Source organism: Ipomoea triloba, chromosome 11, assembly GCF_003576645.1.
Source record: "Ipomoea triloba cultivar NCNSP0323 chromosome 11, ASM357664v1".
In the NCBI taxonomy this organism is placed as follows: Eukaryota; Viridiplantae; Streptophyta; class Magnoliopsida; order Solanales; family Convolvulaceae; genus Ipomoea; species Ipomoea triloba.
The window spans coordinates 12,796,518-12,817,711 of NC_044926.1; the positions used below are offsets into that span (position 1 = coordinate 12,796,518).

Consider the following 21,194-nt stretch of genomic DNA (forward strand, 5'->3'; position numbering starts at 1 on the left):
GACATCTTAGATGGTATTTATGGGCTCTTCAAAATCAGCTCTTATGCATGAAAAATGTTCTAAGTATCCACCATCATCACTTGGACTCTTTATTGGGTATTCATGAATCTTCCACCAATGTTGCACAAACCCAATGTATAATTGTCTTAAGAGTTTAGTCTTGGACCTAGTAATAGGACCAATAGGGACTCTTAATGGATCATGTGTGGGCTGGTTTGCATCATCCTCCCCTTCTTGAAAGAGATTCGACCTCGAATCAGAATCTTCAAATAAGGCCAAATCAGAAACATTGAATGTAGAGGAGACGTTGTACTTTCCACGAAGATCAACTTTGTAGGCATTGTCTCCAATCTTCTCTAGTATTTCAAAGGGACCATCTCCTCTTGGTTGCAACTTGGACTTCCTTTGCTAAGGAAAACGCTCCTTCCTTAGGTGGATCCAAACCCAATCTCCAGGTTGGAACGTGATCTTCTTCCTTGTCTTGTTAACACGTTCAGCCACCTTTGTATTTCTTTGCTCAATTTGAACCTTAACTCGTTCATGCATCTCCTTGATTTTTTTGGCACGAGTTGCTCCATCCAAACTTTCCCTACAATCAATAGGTAAAGCAAGTAAATCTACAGGGGTGAGGGGATTAAAACCATAAGCTACTTCAAATGGAGACATGTTTGTAGTGGAATGCACTGCCCTATTATAAGCAAACTCAACATGAGGCAAACTTTCCTCCCAAGATTTCAAGTTTTTTGACAAGACACTACGAAGTAATTGTGACAAAGTTCTATTGACTACTTCAGTTTGTCCATCCGTTTGAGGATGACAAGTAGTTGAAAACAACAACTTTGTTCCAATTTTTGCCCATAGAATGCGCCAAAAGTGGCTAAGAAACTTAGCATCTCTATCGGAAACAATGCTCTTGGGTACACCATGCAACTTAACAACTTCAGAGAAGAAAAGATTAGCAATATGAGAAGCATCATTAGTTTTTGTACAAGGAATAAATCTAGCCATCTTGCTAAAACGATCAACAACAACAAGCACAGAATCCTTCTTCCTAGAACTCAATGGTAAGCCAAGTACAAAATCCATAGAAATATCAAGCCAAGGACCACTCGGAACTGGAAGCGGTGTGTAAAGACCTTGTGGTAAGGATTTAGATTTAGCATGGTGGCAAGTAACACAGGTGTTAACATAAGACTCAACATCCTTTTTCATCTTTGGCCAATAAAAATGCTCATGCAATGCATCATAAGTCTTAGCTATACCAAAATGCCCCATAAGTCCGCCCCCATGTGATTCAACAATAAGGCTATCACGCAATGAACAAAAGGGAATGCAAATCTTATTTTCCTTGAATAAATACCCATCAAATAAGTAAAACTTTGCAAAAGGAGTTTTCAAGCATGCTTCATAGAGTCCACGAAAATCAGAATCAGTAGCATATAAAGATTTAATGAAATCAAAACCAAGGAATCTAACATGCATAGTAGCAAGTAGAGTATGTCTACGAGATAAAGCATCAGCAACCTTGTTTTCCTTACCTTGCTTGTACTTAATCGTATAAGGAAACCCCTCAATGAACTCAAGCCACTTGGCGTGTCTCTTGTTCAACTTACCTTGCCCCTTGAGATGTTTAAGGGCCTCATGGTCAGTGTGAAGGACAAAGTCTTTAAACCACAAATAATGTTGCCACGTCTCCATGGCACGGATGATAGCATAAAGTTCCTTGTCATATGTGGGATAATTGAGGCTAGGACCACTCAATTTTTCACTGAAATAAGCTAAGGGGCGTCCCTCTTGCATGAGAACAGCACCTATGCCTATACTTGAGGCATCACACTCTAACTCAAAAGTCTTATCAAAACAAGGTAGTGCTAAAACTGGGGTAGTAGTGAGTTTCTCCTTTAAGGTTTGGAATGCATGCCCTTGTTTTGGACCCCAAGTGAATTTGACATCCTTTTTCACGAGCTCGTGGAGTGGTGCTGCAATGGAGCTAAAGTCACGCACAAACTTGCGGTAGAATCCTGCCAAACCAAGGAAACTTCTCAACTCACTAACACTAGTTGGATTTGGCCATTCAAGAATGGCTTGCACCTTTCGTGTGTCAACCTGTACGCCTTGAGAACTCACAACAAAACCAAGAAATTCAACATGTTCAGCACAAANTGGGGCTTCAATCACCTTTGTCTTTCCATTGTCTCTATTGTCCTCCTTAGGCTGTTCACGGGTTGGTCGAACATCCTCACGCCTCAATGGTGCACTTGGCCTTTGTGTTGTCCACCTTGAACTGCTAGCAGGAGATCTATAAGCCTTCATCTCCTTATTTGTCTTCTCAGCTTGCCGAGCAGCATACAAGGCATCATCCATGGTGTAGTAACGATGCATGTTTACTACACAATAGATGTCACGATTGAGCCCTTGCAAGAATCTAGCAATCACTCTATCTTCACTTTCACGCACCATAGCTCGAGTTTTCAAAGTCTGGATTTCCCTGTAATATTCATCAACAGTCTTATTACCTTGATGGATCCCATGTAGTTGCTTCTCAAGCTCAAAATAGTATGTGGCAGGTCGAAACGTATGCCTAAGCATTGTCCTTAGCCTGTCCCACGTAGCAACTGGTGCATCATGAGAGAACTCCCTTTCTTGCTCCTGTTGTTTCGACCAAATAACTGCAAAACCTTTAAAAGATGAGATAGCTAGTCTAACTTTTGTTAGTTCACTATATCTTTTACAATCAAAAACACTTTGTACAGCATCTTCCCATTCTATATAATCTCCGGGATCACCTTCACCATTGAATTTAGGTAATTCAAGCTTAAAATTGCCCAAATCCTCCTGTAGTTCCTCCTCTTGTGGCAAATCTAGCTCATCATGCTCAACAACTTCATTTAGGCTCCTTGGTCTAATATTAACTCTAGGTAATCGGCCTTGACGCACTTGGTTCACCCAACCTGCAGCTTCAGTATTTCTTGGTGCATTACTCACCTCAATAGGTTGATTCTATGGTCGTGCCATTAGACTGTCCACATCTTGACGCATTTGTTCCAACATCCTCATCATGGTGGTCATTTGTTGTTCTAAATTTGGTTGTTCACTCCCTATGGTGGTCATTTGTTGTTCTAAATTTGGTTGTTCACTCCCTTCAGCCATTGTTAGAAATTGACACTAAAGAGAACAGAAAACACAAGCCATTGTTAGAAATTGACACTAAAGAGAACAGAAAACACAAAAACAAGAAACAAACAATTAGGAAATCAAGTTAGTATAAACAAAGATCTCTCCCTTGCTTCGCTCTACTCACGGGTTTGGGGTTGTTTTAGGTTGTTTGCTTCGCTCTACTCACGGGTTTGGGGTTGTTTTAGGTTGTTAAGTTCGCTACACACAGCTCACAACTCACCACTCCTCTCGTGTATCCCTCTTAATGACAAATAGTCTCACCAGTCTTTTACAAAGGAATGTAGAGTCGTTGCTCAGGTTGTTGTAGATTCGCCCTCAAAGTACAAAAGACTTGCCTCCGGAGCCTCGTAGTCTTCGGGAATTGAAGAACAAGGGTAATCCAAATAATAAGGTAATGTTTGAGAACAACAACAAGAAATAGAGCAATAACAACAAAGAAGAATAAAGGAACAAGGAATTTCAATTCAAGAACACTGCTTTAGTCAGGAACAAAAACTACCAGATTCTGCCAAGAAGTTCACGGAATTTTCTGTGTTTATTGGAGCAACTTTTCTACCCAAACTTTTTTATGGATTTCAAGTATTATAAGTTGACGTCCTCAAGAAAAAAAATTCAAGTTAAAAAGAATATTTGAAGTATTTTTTTTGAATTTTCTTTCCTGACTGCGCTAGGCAGAAATTCTGGACAGTACTAAGCAGAAAATTGAGCAAACTTTAAGAATTTTCTGTGAAATATTGGTAAGGAATTTTTGGACCAAAATCTCCAGATATCAATTTCAACAAGAGTAGGACTTCCAGAAAAAAATTCAATGGAAAATAAGGTTTGGAAGTATTTTTCACGAATTTTTGAACTTGACTGCGCCGGGAAGAAACTTTCTGGATAGTCACTGCCAAAGAATTGAAATTTTTTTTTTTCACTTTTTTTGTGTGTTTTTTTTTATAACAATAAGAAAATGGACAAGGAATACAAGAAAACAATCAAAGACACAATAGAGATTTTTTTGAGGTTTTTGTTATGGATATGCAAAAAATAAGATAGCAAAGAATTGAGAACGAAACTTAAGCTCTGATACCAAATTGATACGAATCTTCGTAAGGAGGATCCGTAACAAGGAATTATTGCCCAAGATGTTCTCAAATTCAATAGATAAGGAGTTACCTTTGGTGCACACAAGATCACCCTTGAGCCCCGATTCCACGAAGGACCAAGAAACAACCCTTAGCACGCCTCAAGTTCCTCAAGAACGCAATCTTCAAACAACTAGAGTGGGTTCTCTAGTAGTTCCCTTGATTCTATGAATTGATAGAACCACAATTCCTAAAATCTAAGGTTGGTAGAATGCGGGTTTGATTCGATAGGGCCACGAATCAAGAACACTATTCGATAGGACCACGAATAGAAGAAAGAATTCTTACACAAATGTAAAGAAGACTTAGGAAGTTTTGATTAATTCTGAAAAATGCTTGATCATCAAAGGAAATACACACCCTATTTATACATATGCTAGGGGACTCCAAATGTCATCAATAGTAAAAGTACATCAAGGAGATCAAAAGACATCAATAGTAAAAATACATCACTATCAAGGAGATTAAATGTCATAACTTGTCTAGGAAAGACCAATAGTCTTCCTAATATGCCAAAGCATGTCTATGTGCCTCAAAATCTGATTTTGGTGAATTATTTCAACCTCTTTTGTACCCTCCCAAGCAAAGCCACGAATTTGGACATCTTAGATGGTATTTATGGGCTCTTCAAAATCAGCTCTTATGCATGAAAAATGTTCTAAGTATCCACCATCATCACTTGGACTCTTTATTGGGTATTCATGAATCTTCCACCAATGTTGCACAAACCCAATGTATAATTGTCTTAAGAGTTTAGTCTTGGACCTAGTAATAGGACCAATAGGGACTCTTAATGGATCATGTGTGGGCTGGTTTGCATCACCACATTTTTTCATTATTTCTGCATTTTTCCCGACAACTCGTCCCCAACTCCCACCAACTTCTCTCGTGTTTTCTAACCTCCACCGTAAACTACGCCTCACTCCTACCATGTCTCTTTTCAACCAACTCTTCCAAGTCAAGCAGGTCGGGAAAATCCCTTCAGGCTTGGTTCAGGCATCCCAAAGAAGGGGTTGTCGAGTGATAGCCGGTCTGATGGACTCTCATAAGAAGTGGAAGAAGAAATTCTTTTTTGTTAAGTCTGTCGACCCTCAAGATGCTTTCACCTTCCCCCTTCGCTGGCACCCTTCCTTCTATCGTTTGGACAGGAAGCCCGACCTAGTTGTCCCGGACTTAATACTCACCGTTGTGGCGATGAAGGAACAATTGATTCCAGTCGATAAATGGTCCGACCTTAAGGCTTTCGGTCGGGCCGGATTATTACTTGAAAGGCGGCCCGCGCAGGTTACTTTTCCGCTCTGCCTCTTTCTTGCACACTTGTTTCTTCTTTCAATGCTTTCCCTTTAACTCTTTGTCTTTTCTTTTAGTCGATAACGAGCTCTTTCAACCCCAGGCTGATTCTAAGGATGAGGCCGAGCCTGACGACGATGAGGAGCTGGAAAACGTTGTTGAGATCTCCTCCTTTTCTGACTCTGAAGCCTCCACCGGACACATGGACGAACGCAGCGTCGCACTCCGAGCTCGCCATAAGGGTAAAGCTTCCGCGACCCAGAAAGGAAAGGGTAAGGCTACTGACTCGGCCTCCGCTGACCCAGCCCTTGTTGCACACATTTCTTTGGTTGGTGTGACCATAGGGGTGAGCCCCACAGCCGTTGCACTCGCTCTGACCCACCAGCCGCGCTTGAGAACTCTTGGCTCTAAGTGGCCTTTTGAGTCATCTACTCCATCTGCCTCAAAGATGACGAGGCGTAATCCAGCTACTAACCTTGATGAGAGGGTTGCCGAGGCTAAAACCTCCATCTTCCGCCGCCTAGAGCAAATGATCCCTGCTGAGGATTTGCAGCCCATGGAGGGTGCCCATTCTCTTTATCTTCTTCAGTCGGCTACTTACCACTACTTCCAGGTATCCTTCTCACTTGCATATTTCTACTCTTTCAAGTCCGAGCTCTTACACTTGTAGTTCTTTCAGGCTCAACAATTTCATGCTGGGCTTCATGGCGCTATCAAGGCCTTGTCCAAAGACTCTAAGCTTTTGAAGAATGCCAAGGCGACTCACTCCAAGGAAGTGAAGACTCTGAAGGCCGAGATAGCTAAACTGAGCGCCTGCTTGGTTAAAGGATGGGAGAAGGCAAAGAAGCTAACGGAGGAGCTAAAGTTGGCTCGGGAGGATGCGTTGGCAGAGTTTAAGGAGTCGGAGGACTTTCATGAGGAAACCATGTCCCACGCCGATATGTAGGCTCGGACCGTGGTGGACAAGTGGTTGGAAGGTGAGGTCGAGAAGCAGTTCCTACTCGACCTCGGTGAGGGGGACTATGGCTTGGGGTACCAAGATGCCCAAAAGGAGATCTTCGACCAACTTAAAGCTTGGGACACCACTTTCTCTCCGACTCGTTAGGGCTTTCTAAGCCCAGCTACCCCCATTGATGACTTGGGGGCCGAGGATGCAGTCATAAATGCCTCGGCGGATACAACTGGCGATGAGATTCTGATGGATAATGCTTATCTGAACTCGTCAACCAACTTGAATTTCGTGGTTGGGATAGACCCTGACCCAGTTCCGACTCTTGTTGAGGACGGCCAAGGGGATACGGTCGCCACTGAAGAGGAAGACCCATCAGCCGCTCTTCAGCTAAACCGTCGACGCTCTAGGAGCTCTGAGCGCAATCCGCCTACTAGGTCAACGGAGGTGGATACGAACGGAGTCCCTTAGTCTGAGGCCTAAAATGATATAGATGTTTTTGCTTTCCGTTGTTTTTTGTTCGCCCTGTAATTGAGATGTGACTTTTTTTTTGGATGTTGAATAGACAACTCTTTTGCTTTCTTTGTTTTGTCCTCTTTACTTTGCATGTTCTGATTTCCTGCTAAGTACAACGATCACCTTGCCGAGCTAACTTTACTCGGAAATTTTTGACTTCAACTTCCTTTATGACCATTGGTTCGTACATCATTTTTCACGAAATTGACTAAGTCCTAGCTCGGACCTTCTCTTAAACCATAATTCGCACTTCACACCTCGCCCCTTCAGGCCTTTTAGAATCTCTTGCTTCAAATTTTATCTAAGTCTCCGAACTCGTACACAATCACTCGGCAAAGTGCCTTCGTCTTGATTTGGACTTTTTTGAGCCAAAACTTTTTTGAACTCCAAACTTTAAACATTTCCCTTTTCTCTTTATTTTTTCATGGCTCGTTCCCCTTCTCCTTTGTGTGTTTTTCCCTCACTCCAATTAGGTCGGTTTCCCGACCCTTCTCATAACTCGTGCCATTTAGAGGTTGACAGACCACCCGACTTTGCTTTAACTCGCGCCACTCGAAGGCTGGCGGACCACTCGACTTTTGTCTTAAAAAAACCTGTGCCATTTGGAAGCTGGCGGACCATCCAACTTTGTTTCAACTCGGGCCATTTGAAGGCTGGCGGACCATTGAGCTTTCGCCCTTTTACTCTTGAAGATAATTCAGAATAGATATTTTTATTTCTAAAAATAATCGAACTAATGGCTTTTCAGCCGTTACATGAGATAAGATTTTCATCTGCTAAGTATAATAGACCTTTCGGCCACTAACTATCTAAGGGTCTTTCGACCTAAAGAGGCGGACTTTTCAGCCTACCCTAATTTTTGGACTTCTCAGCGTTTACAACAGCTCGGACATTTCAACCCTTACTGATAGATTTCTTGAGGTGATACGAGTTCCAGATCCTTTATATTAGCCGACCATTCATTATTTCCAATCGGTATGTCCATGGCTGAACCACTGTATCTACGCGATAAGGTCCTTCCCATTTCTTTGCAAACTTTCCGCCTCCATTGGATTGACTAGCGGTCCGACTTCTGAGTACTAAGTCCCCTTCAAGGAAATATAGGGGCTTAGCACGTTTTTCCTGATATCTCTTTAACGACCTCTGATACTCAACCATCCTGCGCCGAGTTACCTCTCTTATTTCTTCAAGGAAGTTCTTTTCTATCATCAGACTTTCTTCATTCGCTTCATCGGTGTATAACATAACTCGGTTGCTAGGTTCGAGCAACCCAATTGGTACCTTAGCCTCAAACCCATATGTTAAGGAAAAGGGGGTTTCTCCAGTCGCCTTCATTGGACTTGTGCGGTAAGCCCATAGCATTCGTTCTAACTCGCTCACCCAACTCCCTTTAAGGTCACTAAGTTTCTTCCATATCCCATCCACAATGGTTCGATTCACATTCTCTACTTGTCCGTTTGTTGGGGATAGGCTACGGATACCTTAGTATGCCGGATCCCGAACTGCTCACAGAACTCGGCAAAGGGTCAACAATCAAACTGTCGACCGTTGTCACTTATCAAATGCTTGGGTATGCCAAACCGACAAATTATATTTTTCCAAAGGAATTTCCAGCACTGATACTCGGTGATCGTGACTAGTGGCTCGGCTTCTACCCACTTGGTGAAATAATCCACAGCTATTATGCAGAACTTGTGTCGCCTTGGCGTGACTAGTAGTGGGCCTAACAAATCTATGCCACATCTTGCGAAGGGAATGGCAGTGGTGACCGGCGTATAAAATGAAGTCGACCTTGTTTCTTTCCAAGCAAAGGCTTGACAATCAGGACACCTTGCCACCTTTGGGATGTAGTCTCTAACCATGGTCGGCCAATAATACCCTTGCAATACCAACTTTCGTGCCAAAGTATGAGCTCCTTGATGAGCCGAGCAAATCCCTGAGTGTGTTTCTTCTATTACATTTTCAGCATCAGCCGGGAATAGGCACAACAATAGGGGTCCCCCATAGGACCTTTTGCACAACTTTCCGTCCTACATGACATAGGACGATGTCATTCTTTCGATTCTTGCTGCTTCCACTGGGTCATCGGGCAGCTCGATCTTGACCTTGTACATGATAAGGTCGGCCAACACCTGTGCTTCCGGAGTAACTTCCTCCTCATTACTACTTTCTCCTTGGTTTCGTCCTTGCTGGCTTATCACATTAACTCCTTCCACAACCTCCGCTTGAGTCTCTATGCTTGGTCGTTCCACTATCTCTTTACGAAATATGCCCACTAAGTACTCTGGTATACCCCCAACTTTATCTTAGATAGAAAATCTGCCTCTGAGTTTTTTGCTCTAGGAACGTGGTCTATCTCATAAGCCCGGAACTCCTTTAGGAGTCCCTTAGTCACTTCTTTGTACCGTCTCATTTTTTATCCTTTAGTCTCATAAAATGCTTTCACTTGCCCAACCACTAGACGTTAGTCGGTCAGGATGTGAAGCTTCTCGGCTCCTAAAGCTTTAGTCACTCTTAATCCACCGAGGACAGCCTCATATTCAGCTTTGTTGTTGGAAGTTTTGAACTGGTACTCCAAAGCATAGTATATCAAAATGTTAACTTACCCAGTAAGCTTTAGCCACTCTTAATCCCCCTCCATGGTGCTTCTGATTTGACGCACCATCAGCATGCATCTCCCACCATCCCTCGAACTCGGGAACGGTCACAGAGTCGTCCTTTAAGTTTTGAGCCGTGCACTCAACTATGAAATCTGCCAATATCTGGGCTTTGATGGCGGGTCGCGCCTGGTATTCGATTCCATACTGGGTAAGCTCGACTGCCCACTTGATCAATCGACCAGAAGAAGTCGGATTCCTCAAAACTTCCGCCAACGGCTAATCTGTCAACACGTGGATAGGATGAGCCTAGAAGTAGGGGACTAGCTTCCGGGTGGTGACGACCAACGCATAGACCACTTTTTCAAGTGGCAAGTAGCGAACTTCAACAGCTTTCAAGGCTCTACTTACATAATATATTGGATGCTGAACTTTCTCCTCCTCTCGGACTAGCACTGAGCTAATAGCCTGCTGAGAGGCAGCCAAATAAAGGAACAATGTTTCGCCCTCCACTGGTTTAGACAATAGTGGAGGGGAAAGCAGGTATGTCTTGAGACCTTCGAAGGCAGTTTAACACTCCTCCAACCAAACGAACCCTTCCCTAGTCTTCAAAGCGTCGAAGAAGGGTAAAAACATTTGAAAACATATAAGTAAAACAAAATATTTATAGTTCATACAAAAATTAATGTTCAAACACACAAATGTCAAATTGAAATTACAACCAAACATATTGAAGAGAAAATGCCAAAAAGATTTTAATTGGGATGGATAAAACATGTCATTTATTTAAAATAATAAGGATAAAGATGAAAAAAAAGTTAGGAAGCTACTAGCTTATTTTTGAAAAGTTACCTAAAATAGCTTATTAGAATAAACTCTTATTTTAAACTACTAGTTTATTTTGAGGACATTACCAAACAGAGCTTATAGCTTATTAACAGCTTAAAAGTTAAAATAAGATATAAGTTACGAAATACTAAATAAGCTATGCCAAACAGGGTATCACAATACAATAATTTGCCATAGTAGTCAACACCCCGCATGCAGCAAAAGTTCAGAACCGTTAACGCCGGTTCGTCGAATTGTGATCCTGGTTTAGGGTTTTTTTTTAGTACTACTGACTCTGTTACAATGTAAGTATCTGTTCATAGTTACTTTCTCAACCTACTAAAGTACAAAGAGTCAACAATTGCATCCACTGAGGCTCGAACCACTCCCATCATCCATGTGGGAGTGTTAATCGGGACAATCCCGATTTAGGGTTTAAGACAGAGCAAATGAGCAATGAACAGGAGAGAGAGAGAGAGAGAGCCTGCGGAGTGATACGTATATATCGAGTAGCGGTGATAGACATCAGGAGCACAAAAATGGCAGAAGAAGGTGAGAAGGAGAAACCAGAAAGCGGTACCACAGAGATAGAACCGTCGGTAGAAAAAGACAAGGGAGAAATTGGAATGAAGCCATGGGAGCAGCATTCTGCTGTGATAAGCATCCCTCGCTTCGACTACAACGCTCCATCTTCTATCCTCCGTCACTCTCACTGTGGCTTCCTCGTCACCTGCCCCATCAGTTAGTGCCCTTTCCCTCTCTATCTCTGTGTGTAATTCAGATTACTAAGCTATTTTTTTGTTACGGTGGATGCTAACGGGTCCGTGTCAGTTCTCTGTATTCGTGCCAGTCACTAGTGGTCTGTGTTATTTGATGTATGTGTATGTGTGCGTGTTTATATATGTATTTATGACTTTATGTATATATGTATATTGAATTTGAATTGCTATTTTTCAGATTGCTTAGCTGCTCTTGTTGCAGTTGATGTTAGTTCATAATTGGTATTCTCTGATTTATCTTCATTCCTTTGCCAATAGTTTGCTTGTTATTTGGATTTATGCACAATATATTATTCATTTGTCTTGGTATTACCCCAAAGGATGACTGCATTGTGGTAGTAGGCTGGATGGCTATGGTTGATGATATCATGGTAGACCTAATTGTAACCCTCAGCAGTCAGCAGGTTAACCTGGAACCATAAATTGCTGGTTTGCCCACTTCTTCTTAAAGTTGAGCAACCTACTCTTCTGGGCTTTCTCATCCACAGCTGGTTAGCTCCACTGCCCTGTGCCCTGGTGGTTAGTGTGGTTACTGGTCAACCCCAATTGCTCCACATCTAGCTATTGGTTTTCCCTTCTACATCTTACTCCACCACCTAGTTGTTAATCTGCCCTGCCTGCTTGTTCCATGCTCATCATTTCCTTGGCAAGCCATGCTACCATCAACCTGCAATACCTGCACCAATCAACTTGACCGAGTTTTACTCTGCGTATCAGATGCCAATGTGCCCTGTTGCACTATTGAACTGACTTGCTCCATAGTTAGTCTAGCCAATCAACCATGCAAGATAGACATTTTGATCTGTCCAGTTGTACTACCTAGTTATACTGACCAAATTGTGTTGCCCTGGATTGCTCCATATTTCGATGATGGCTCTGATAAGGCACTAAGTCAAGATACAAATGAAAATGGAAAGTAACCAATCAATCAAGTATCAGATTTGCAGGTCACAAATGGAGCATAATTCATGGTATGAGAAGATCAGGGGGAGACAAATCACATAATTTATGCTATTTACTTAATTTCTTCATTGTATTAGATTATAAATAAGGAGCCTCCCCTAGTGTTGAAGGCATCGAATATTGATTAGAAAATAATAATTGTTGTAGCTGGGCAAGAATCCATTTTTGTTGGAGGATACTTTACAGTATCCTTGTTTGTACTTTTTCATTTTAATCCCATCAATTCTGCGTTGCTTCTTCCTCATTTGTCTTTACTCTAACTGGCTCCTATGCGTGTTGCATCATATTAGATGCTCTACTGCTACTCCATTGACTCACACTGCCACCTAGTTGCTAGATAAGCCATTATGAGACCACCACATGTCAAGCACCCCCTCTAAATATTGGTGCCCACCACTTCTTGGGCTCAATCCTTTCTTCTTCCTCTTTTTTTTTTTTTTTTTTTTTTTTTTTTTNAGTCGCCTTCATTGGACTTGTGCGGTAAGCCCATAGCATTCGTTCTAACTCGCTCACCCAACTCCCTTTAAGGTCACTAAGTTTCTTCCATATCCCATCCACAATGGTTCGATTCACATTCTCTACTTGTCCGTTTGTTGGGGATAGGCTACGGATACCTTAGTATGCCGGATCCCGAACTGCTCACAGAACTCGGCAAAGGGTCAACAATCAAACTGTCGACCGTTGTCACTTATCAAATGCTTGGGTATGCCAAACCGACAAATTATATTTTTCCAAAGGAATTTCCAGCACTGATACTCGGTGATCGTGACTAGTGGCTCGGCTTCTACCCACTTGGTGAAATAATCCACAGCTATTATGCAGAACTTGTGTCGCCTTGGCGTGACTAGTAGTGGGCCTAACAAATCTATGCCACATCTTGCGAAGGGAATGGCAGTGGTGACCGGCGTATAAAATGAAGTCGACCTTGTTTCTTTCCAAGCAAAGGCTTGACAATCAGGACACCTTGCCACCTTTGGGATGTAGTCTCTAACCATGGTCGGCCAATAATACCCTTGCAATACCAACTTTCGTGCCAAAGTATGAGCTCCTTGATGAGCCGAGCAAATCCCTGAGTGTGTTTCTTCTATTACATTTTCAGCATCAGCCGGGAATAGGCACAACAATAGGGGTCCCCCATAGGACCTTTTGCACAACTTTCCGTCCTACATGACATAGGACGATGTCATTCTTTCGATTCTTGCTGCTTCCACTGGGTCATCGGGCAGCTCGATCTTGACCTTGTACATGATAAGGTCGGCCAACACCTGTGCTTCCGGAGTAACTTCCTCCTCATTACTACTTTCTCCTTGGTTTCGTCCTTGCTGGCTTATCACATTAACTCCTTCCACAACCTCCGCTTGAGTCTCTATGCTTGGTCGTTCCACTATCTCTTTACGAAATATGCCCACTAAGTACTCTGGTATACCCCCAACTTTATCTTAGATAGAAAATCTGCCTCTGAGTTTTTTGCTCTAGGAACGTGGTCTATCTCATAAGCCCGGAACTCCTTTAGGAGTCCCTTAGTCACTTCTTTGTACCGTCTCATTTTTTATCCTTTAGTCTCATAAAATGCTTTCACTTGCCCAACCACTAGACGTTAGTCGGTCAGGATGTGAAGCTTCTCGGCTCCTAAAGCTTTAGTCACTCTTAATCCACCGAGGACAGCCTCATATTCAGCTTTGTTGTTGGAAGTTTTGAACTGGTACTCCAAAGCATAGTATATCAAAATGTTAACTTACCCAGTAAGCTTTAGCCACTCTTAATCCCCCTCCATGGTGCTTCTGATTTGACGCACCATCAGCATGCATCTCCCACCATCCCTCGAACTCGGGAACGGTCACAGAGTCGTCCTTTAAGTTTTGAGCCGTGCACTCAACTATGAAATCTGCCAATATCTGGGCTTTGATGGCGGGTCGCGCCTGGTATTCGATTCCATACTGGGTAAGCTCGACTGCCCACTTGATCAATCGACCAGAAGAAGTCGGATTCCTCAAAACTTCCGCCAACGGCTAATCTGTCAACACGTGGATAGGATGAGCCTAGAAGTAGGGGACTAGCTTCCGGGTGGTGACGACCAACGCATAGACCACTTTTTCAAGTGGCAAGTAGCGAACTTCAACAGCTTTCAAGGCTCTACTTACATAATATATTGGATGCTGAACTTTCTCCTCCTCTCGGACTAGCACTGAGCTAATAGCCTGCTGAGAGGCAGCCAAATAAAGGAACAATGTTTCGCCCTCCACTGGTTTAGACAATAGTGGAGGGGAAAGCAGGTATGTCTTGAGACCTTCGAAGGCAGTTTAACACTCCTCCAACCAAACGAACCCTTCCCTAGTCTTCAAAGCGTCGAAGAAGGGTAAAAACATTTGAAAACATATAAGTAAAACAAAATATTTATAGTTCATACAAAAATTAATGTTCAAACACACAAATGTCAAATTGAAATTACAACCAAACATATTGAAGAGAAAATGCCAAAAAGATTTTAATTGGGATGGATAAAACATGTCATTTATTTAAAATAATAAGGATAAAGATGAAAAAAAAGTTAGGAAGCTACTAGCTTATTTTTGAAAAGTTACCTAAAATAGCTTATTAGAATAAACTCTTATTTTAAACTACTAGTTTATTTTGAGGACATTACCAAACAGAGCTTATAGCTTATTAACAGCTTAAAAGTTAAAATAAGATATAAGTTACGAAATACTAAATAAGCTATGCCAAACAGGGTATCACAATACAATAATTTGCCATAGTAGTCAACACCCCGCATGCAGCAAAAGTTCAGAACCGTTAACGCCGGTTCGTCGAATTGTGATCCTGGTTTAGGGTTTTTTTTTAGTACTACTGACTCTGTTACAATGTAAGTATCTGTTCATAGTTACTTTCTCAACCTACTAAAGTACAAAGAGTCAACAATTGCATCCACTGAGGCTCGAACCACTCCCATCATCCATGTGGGAGTGTTAATCGGGACAATCCCGATTTAGGGTTTAAGACAGAGCAAATGAGCAATGAACAGGAGAGAGAGAGAGAGAGAGCCTGCGGAGTGATACGTATATATCGAGTAGCGGTGATAGACATCAGGAGCACAAAAATGGCAGAAGAAGGTGAGAAGGAGAAACCAGAAAGCGGTACCACAGAGATAGAACCGTCGGTAGAAAAAGACAAGGGAGAAATTGGAATGAAGCCATGGGAGCAGCATTCTGCTGTGATAAGCATCCCTCGCTTCGACTACAACGCTCCATCTTCTATCCTCCGTCACTCTCACTGTGGCTTCCTCGTCACCTGCCCCATCAGTTAGTGCCCTTTCCCTCTCTATCTCTGTGTGTAATTCAGATTACTAAGCTATTTTTTTGTTACGGTGGATGCTAACGGGTCCGTGTCAGTTCTCTGTATTCGTGCCAGTCACTAGTGGTCTGTGTTATTTGATGTATGTGTATGTGTGCGTGTTTATATATGTATTTATGACTTTATGTATATATGTATATTGAATTTGAATTGCTATTTTTCAGATTGCTTAGCTGCTCTTGTTGCAGTTGATGTTAGTTCATAATTGGTATTCTCTGATTTATCTTCATTCCTTTGCCAATAGTTTGCTTGTTATTTGGATTTATGCACAATATATTATTCATTTGTCTTGGTATTACCCCAAAGGATGACTGCATTGTGGTAGTAGGCTGGATGGCTATGGTTGATGATATCATGGTAGACCTAATTGTAACCCTCAGCAGTCAGCAGGTTAACCTGGAACCATAAATTGCTGGTTTGCCCACTTCTTCTTAAAGTTGAGCAACCTACTCTTCTGGGCTTTCTCATCCACAGCTGGTTAGCTCCACTGCCCTGTGCCCTGGTGGTTAGTGTGGTTACTGGTCAACCCCAATTGCTCCACATCTAGCTATTGGTTTTCCCTTCTACATCTTACTCCACCACCTAGTTGTTAATCTGCCCTGCCTGCTTGTTCCATGCTCATCATTTCCTTGGCAAGCCATGCTACCATCAACCTGCAATACCTGCACCAATCAACTTGACCGAGTTTTACTCTGCGTATCAGATGCCAATGTGCCCTGTTGCACTATTGAACTGACTTGCTCCATAGTTAGTCTAGCCAATCAACCATGCAAGATAGACATTTTGATCTGTCCAGTTGTACTACCTAGTTATACTGACCAAATTGTGTTGCCCTGGATTGCTCCATATTTCGATGATGGCTCTGATAAGGCACTAAGTCAAGATACAAATGAAAATGGAAAGTAACCAATCAATCAAGTATCAGATTTGCAGGTCACAAATGGAGCATAATTCATGGTATGAGAAGATCAGGGGGAGACAAATCACATAATTTATGCTATTTACTTAATTTCTTCATTGTATTAGATTATAAATAAGGAGCCTCCCCTAGTGTTGAAGGCATCGAATATTGATTAGAAAATAATAATTGTTGTAGCTGGGCAAGAATCCATTTTTGTTGGAGGATACTTTACAGTATCCTTGTTTGTACTTTTTCATTTTAATCCCATCAATTCTGCGTTGCTTCTTCCTCATTTGTCTTTACTCTAACTGGCTCCTATGCGTGTTGCATCATATTAGATGCTCTACTGCTACTCCATTGACTCACACTGCCACCTAGTTGCTAGATAAGCCATTATGAGACCACCACATGTCAAGCACCCCCTCTAAATATTGGTGCCCACCACTTCTTGGGCTCAATCCTTTCTTCTTCCTCTTTTTTTTTTTTTTTTTTTTTTTTTTTTGCCTGTCATTCATTTTGAAAATATTTTATGTTCTCATACTGTTGAATGTTTATGGATTGAAACAATGTAATCTATATGAATACAAACTAAAACTTTCTGTTGATTTAATTGCAATGATTTGTACTACATTAAGCTGTAATTGATGTTTGAATGCTTTATTTATTTATTTTTATTTTTATTTTTATTCAGAGAGGGAAAAAAGCGCAACAAAAGAAGCAATTTGTATTTTGGAAAAGGTTATTCTCAGGAATCCTTGTATATTCTTACATACTTAGGTTGCTGGTCTTCCATTGTCTTGTTCCTTCACTCCATGGCCACCCACCCCCTCCACATTTTTGGAACAGGAGCATTCTAGGGGGCAAATAAATAAGGGTCATATAAGATCAAGTCGCACAATGAGTCAAGAAGCCAACTAGGCAGAAAGCTGTATTCAATGCTTTAATCAACATTGGTGTTGTTTCTCATTTTGACCCTGCTTTTACTGTTCTTAGGTTCCTTGTCAACAATTTGTTGTCTTTGAAGTTAAAATTTAAATAGAGAAAAGGTGATGACAATAATGTTTTGTAAAACGCAAGCACTTTGCACTAAAATAACATGCATATTCATGACTAAAAAGAGTCTAGAGTACATATTGGTCTCCCTTAGCTCTTTGTTTTTTTTTTTTGGTTACTACATACTCTGAAACCTCAATGTCCTTCAACTCCTTCAAGTTTCCTTTGCCCTGAATATCTTGATTATGTCTTTCAATGTATTCAAAACGTTTCTGGAATGGCTGTTAGTCTAAACATATTTGTTCAACTGAGTTATAATAGCAGCTGTCACCAATATCTTTTTACAGTACATTCCAAATGCTGCAGCTAAAAAAAGGAAAGTATGCCCAGGAGCTGCAAATGGAGAATACCCTGACAACTCTGAAAACAAGGATTCTGGGTGTAAAAATGAAATTTCTGGTAAAATTCTTGAAACAATTAGTTGATTCTTTGGGCTAATCCTGGCTTTTAGTTCCAAAACCTCATTTCTTATCTTTTCTGGACACTGGCTCAGGCTCTTAAATTTATTGTGTCAGGTAGATTAATTGTTTTTTTGACTGTTCCTTGCAGAGTCTGATACTTGTGTAGAAAAAAATCATGAGCTTTCACTAGTGAAGTTGACCAGAAGTGGGTTGCTTCTCTTCACCTTTCCTTGTGGGAAGTCTCCTCCAATTGTCAATATTCTGTTTGACATTGTTCATTCACTGGAATCTAAAAGTTTAAATATGCCGCGGTAACTTTTGTTTTTTTGCATATCCTCTAATTTAGTAATTTTATAGTTAATGTTCATTTTTATGGCGGCGTGAGGGAGGTCTGTTTATATGCTTTGAACTTTAACACCACTCACACAGGAAACATTTCACTGCTAACACTAGGGATATTGTGATGTTAAATTGGGTGGAAAGATAGAGGATGACACAAGAATGTAAAGATAGATGATGATGTAAGGATTGAACGGTACTTTGGTGTTATTCTGTATAATTGCAATTATATTATGTAACCATAATATTGCTGTAAAGATGAAAGGCAAATGTTATAGAACAATCATTAGACTGCTTCATCTTGTGGCAGTGAATTTTAGCAGTGAGGAAATCAAATGCCCATAAATTGGCATTGTGGAAATGAGAATGTTTAGATGGATGTCAAAAGTTACTCATTAGCAACACTAACCCAGAGTCCCAGAGTTACTTTTAATTTGAGTGCAACATCAATTGAAATATATTGCTATTGCTAATGTTTAGATGGGTGTCAAAAGAGAATAACTCATTAACAGCACTAACTCGGAGTTACTTTTAATTTGAGTGTGACATCCTTTGACATATATTGCTATTGCACTGTACTAACCTGCCAGATCATGAATTTATTTCAAAGTAACCCCTATGGAAATAGTTAAGAATCTGGAATTGTGACATTTGTTCATGGCAAGCTGTAATTGAAGTTGAACAATCACTTATGCCTATAATAAATCTTTTAATCTATATCTGCAATCTGATAACGTAGATGTCCTGTTATTCATCAATTATCTTAACCTGTTCCATATGTAGACCTACTCTTTGTTTATTATAAAAATGTTTTGTTCATCACTTGATGCAGCTGGTGTCATAGAATATTCCCAATTCAAGGCACGTGTGTGTTAGATGAGAAGGAACTTCGAACGCTTGTATCAAAGCTTGTTAGTGAATTTATGATTGACAACCAAAACAAACTTGGCCAACCTGTTAAGGTAATATAGTTCCTTTGCTATTTCATAATGATAGTTTATTCATTATTTATGCTCAATAGGGGTGTTCAAAATAATGGCCAAACCATCCAAACCGCCCCTCAATGTACTGAATTGCCCAAAAGCCACTTGTTTGTTTTAATCCTAAAAACCTAATGATTTTATTTATCCTAAAAAAATCGAACAACTCACTATATCAAGCTTACACACACTATACAATACATATTTGCATATATGTATATCAATATATACAAATAATGTGATGTACTTTGTTACTTTGATGTTAGATTATGTAATTTTTTCCTAGTTAAGTTTAATTAAATGTTCAGGTTAATTTTGCTTTTTAGATAATATTTTGTCATTTGTATTGATTTTTTTTTTTGTGCTTGTAAATTATTATAAACAAATTAAATAAAATTAAAGAAAGAATTATTTCCACTTTTGGTCCCATGTCTATTAGGTCACTTCCATATTTGGCCATCAAGTATTATTTTTTGCCACATTTAGTGTACGGCGTCTATATTTTTCATTTTTTTGCTACATTTAGTCCTAACCAAATCTCTGGTAGAAAACAGCCGAAGTTCATCACATTTCCAGCTCTGAGCTATACCAGTTTTAAAACCTTGGAATTTTTGGAGCAATGTGACTTATTTTAATTGTTTTCCACCAAAGATTTGCCGATTTGGTCGGAAGGACCAAGTGTGGGAAAAAATGAAAGCCGTTCATTGAATGTGGTAAAAATAATATTTGGGGACAAAATGTGAAAGGGACCTATAGTCATGGGATTAAAAGTGGAAATAAATCATTTAACAAACCATTTGATGGTTATGAATGAAAGTTAATTTGCAGTGGTCATGGTGCCAAATAAAAAAAATGTTTTAAATTTAGTAGAGTGTACTTCATTATTTAACCTGTGAAAACCAAATTGCAGGATTGTTTTTTAAAATTGTTAGCTTAATGGATGGTTATGGTTTACTTTCCACAAATTGCTAAACAGAAGTCGGTTACAAAAATACAGACAGCCCATGAACACCCCTTGTTATTGTGTATTTGTGTCAGAGATAGTATATACGGAGTATTTGTTATTGTGTCAGAGATGGTATATGTATTTGTTGATGATAAGCGGTTTACTCCCAAAATGGCCAAATGTGACTATTGATCCTATTTTCTGTAGGCTATTTCTTTGTAACAACTAATAAGCACTAAAAAGTAATGGTCATTTGAAAACTAACAAATAATATATTAGTTCAAATAACTCTAGTTCCTGAAATGCTTTATGGTGCCCATCCCCTCTACTAAGGAAGGTAAAGTGCCTTCATATGATAAATGCTTTGTAGTTTGCAGTTGGATATAACAGAAGGGGTATTGAAGAGACTGAGATGAAAAAAGTGCGAAAAAATGAAAACGATCCTCTATCTACTTTGCTAGACCGTGACAAATGCTTTAGTGTTGTGGCAGCAGCAATAAAAGATATTGTCCCCAATTCAGTAGTGGATCTGAAGCATCCAGAGGTGATATTCCATCCAGTTGCTATTAATTTTGCTTGGTCTTTGTTGTTTGAAGTACTGAACACATCAATACTTTTCCAGGTTTCTGTACTTATAGAGTTACTACCGCTTTCTGGGATTCCTGATGGGTCAGCAGTGGTAGGTGTATCAGTTCTTCCAAAGGCACTGGTTAGCACGAAACCACGGCTCTCTGTCAAGGCTCTAGTTGCGGATATAAAGGCGAAGGGTGGGAAAAGAAGCCAATGATGAAATGCGTTTCAAATGCATCAAGCAAATAGATGCCTATTTGTCTTGTACTGAAGATTTTGTAGCTTTTGTCACATTTTATGTGTTATGTTTATTATTTATTGATCAAACCAACTCTATCTTCTTTGATTATTTTCTTTAGTATTTTTAATTATTTTTGAATTTGATTTTTTTTTGTGTTCAATTGTACTTTTAATGTAGTATGTATAT

The 21,194-nt window shown here is 40.4% G+C and overlaps 2 protein-coding genes across 6 annotated transcripts; both read left to right on the top strand.

Annotated features, from left to right (window-relative positions):
* The first annotated feature begins 10,891 nt into the window (after positions 1 to 10,891).
* LOC115997381 lies at positions 10,892 to 12,636 on the top strand. 2 transcript variants are annotated; one of them, XM_031236926.1, is made up of 2 exons: positions 10,892 to 11,225; positions 11,661 to 12,636. In XM_031236926.1, the coding sequence occupies exons 1-2, from the start codon at positions 10,934 to 10,936 to the stop codon at positions 11,822 to 11,824; spliced, it is 456 nt and encodes a 151-aa protein (XP_031092786.1). In that variant the 5' UTR covers positions 10,892 to 10,933; the 3' UTR covers positions 11,825 to 12,636. The 2 variants fall into 2 exon arrangements, with proteins under 2 accessions (XP_031092786.1, XP_031092787.1); XM_031236927.1 differs by lacking the exon at positions 11,661 to 12,636 and adding an exon at positions 11,442 to 11,652 and having other exon boundaries at positions 10,913 to 11,225.
* Positions 12,637 to 15,231: 2,595 nt separating this feature from the next.
* On the top strand, positions 15,232 to 21,116 carry LOC116033950. Of its 4 annotated transcripts, none has more exons than XM_031276508.1 (7): positions 15,232 to 15,525; positions 17,170 to 17,216; positions 17,838 to 17,930; positions 18,081 to 18,243; positions 19,104 to 19,233; positions 20,568 to 20,741; positions 20,820 to 21,116. In XM_031276508.1, exons 1-7 carry the CDS (start codon positions 15,419 to 15,421, stop codon positions 20,982 to 20,984), a joined length of 879 nt encoding a protein of 292 aa, XP_031132368.1. In that variant the 5' UTR covers positions 15,232 to 15,418; the 3' UTR covers positions 20,985 to 21,116. The 4 variants fall into 4 exon arrangements, with proteins under 4 accessions (XP_031132368.1, XP_031132367.1, XP_031132365.1 ...); XM_031276505.1 differs by having other exon boundaries at positions 15,233 to 15,525; positions 17,819 to 17,930; XM_031276506.1 differs by having other exon boundaries at positions 15,233 to 15,525; positions 17,819 to 17,930; positions 18,099 to 18,243.
* Positions 21,117 to 21,194: the final 78 nt, after the last annotated feature.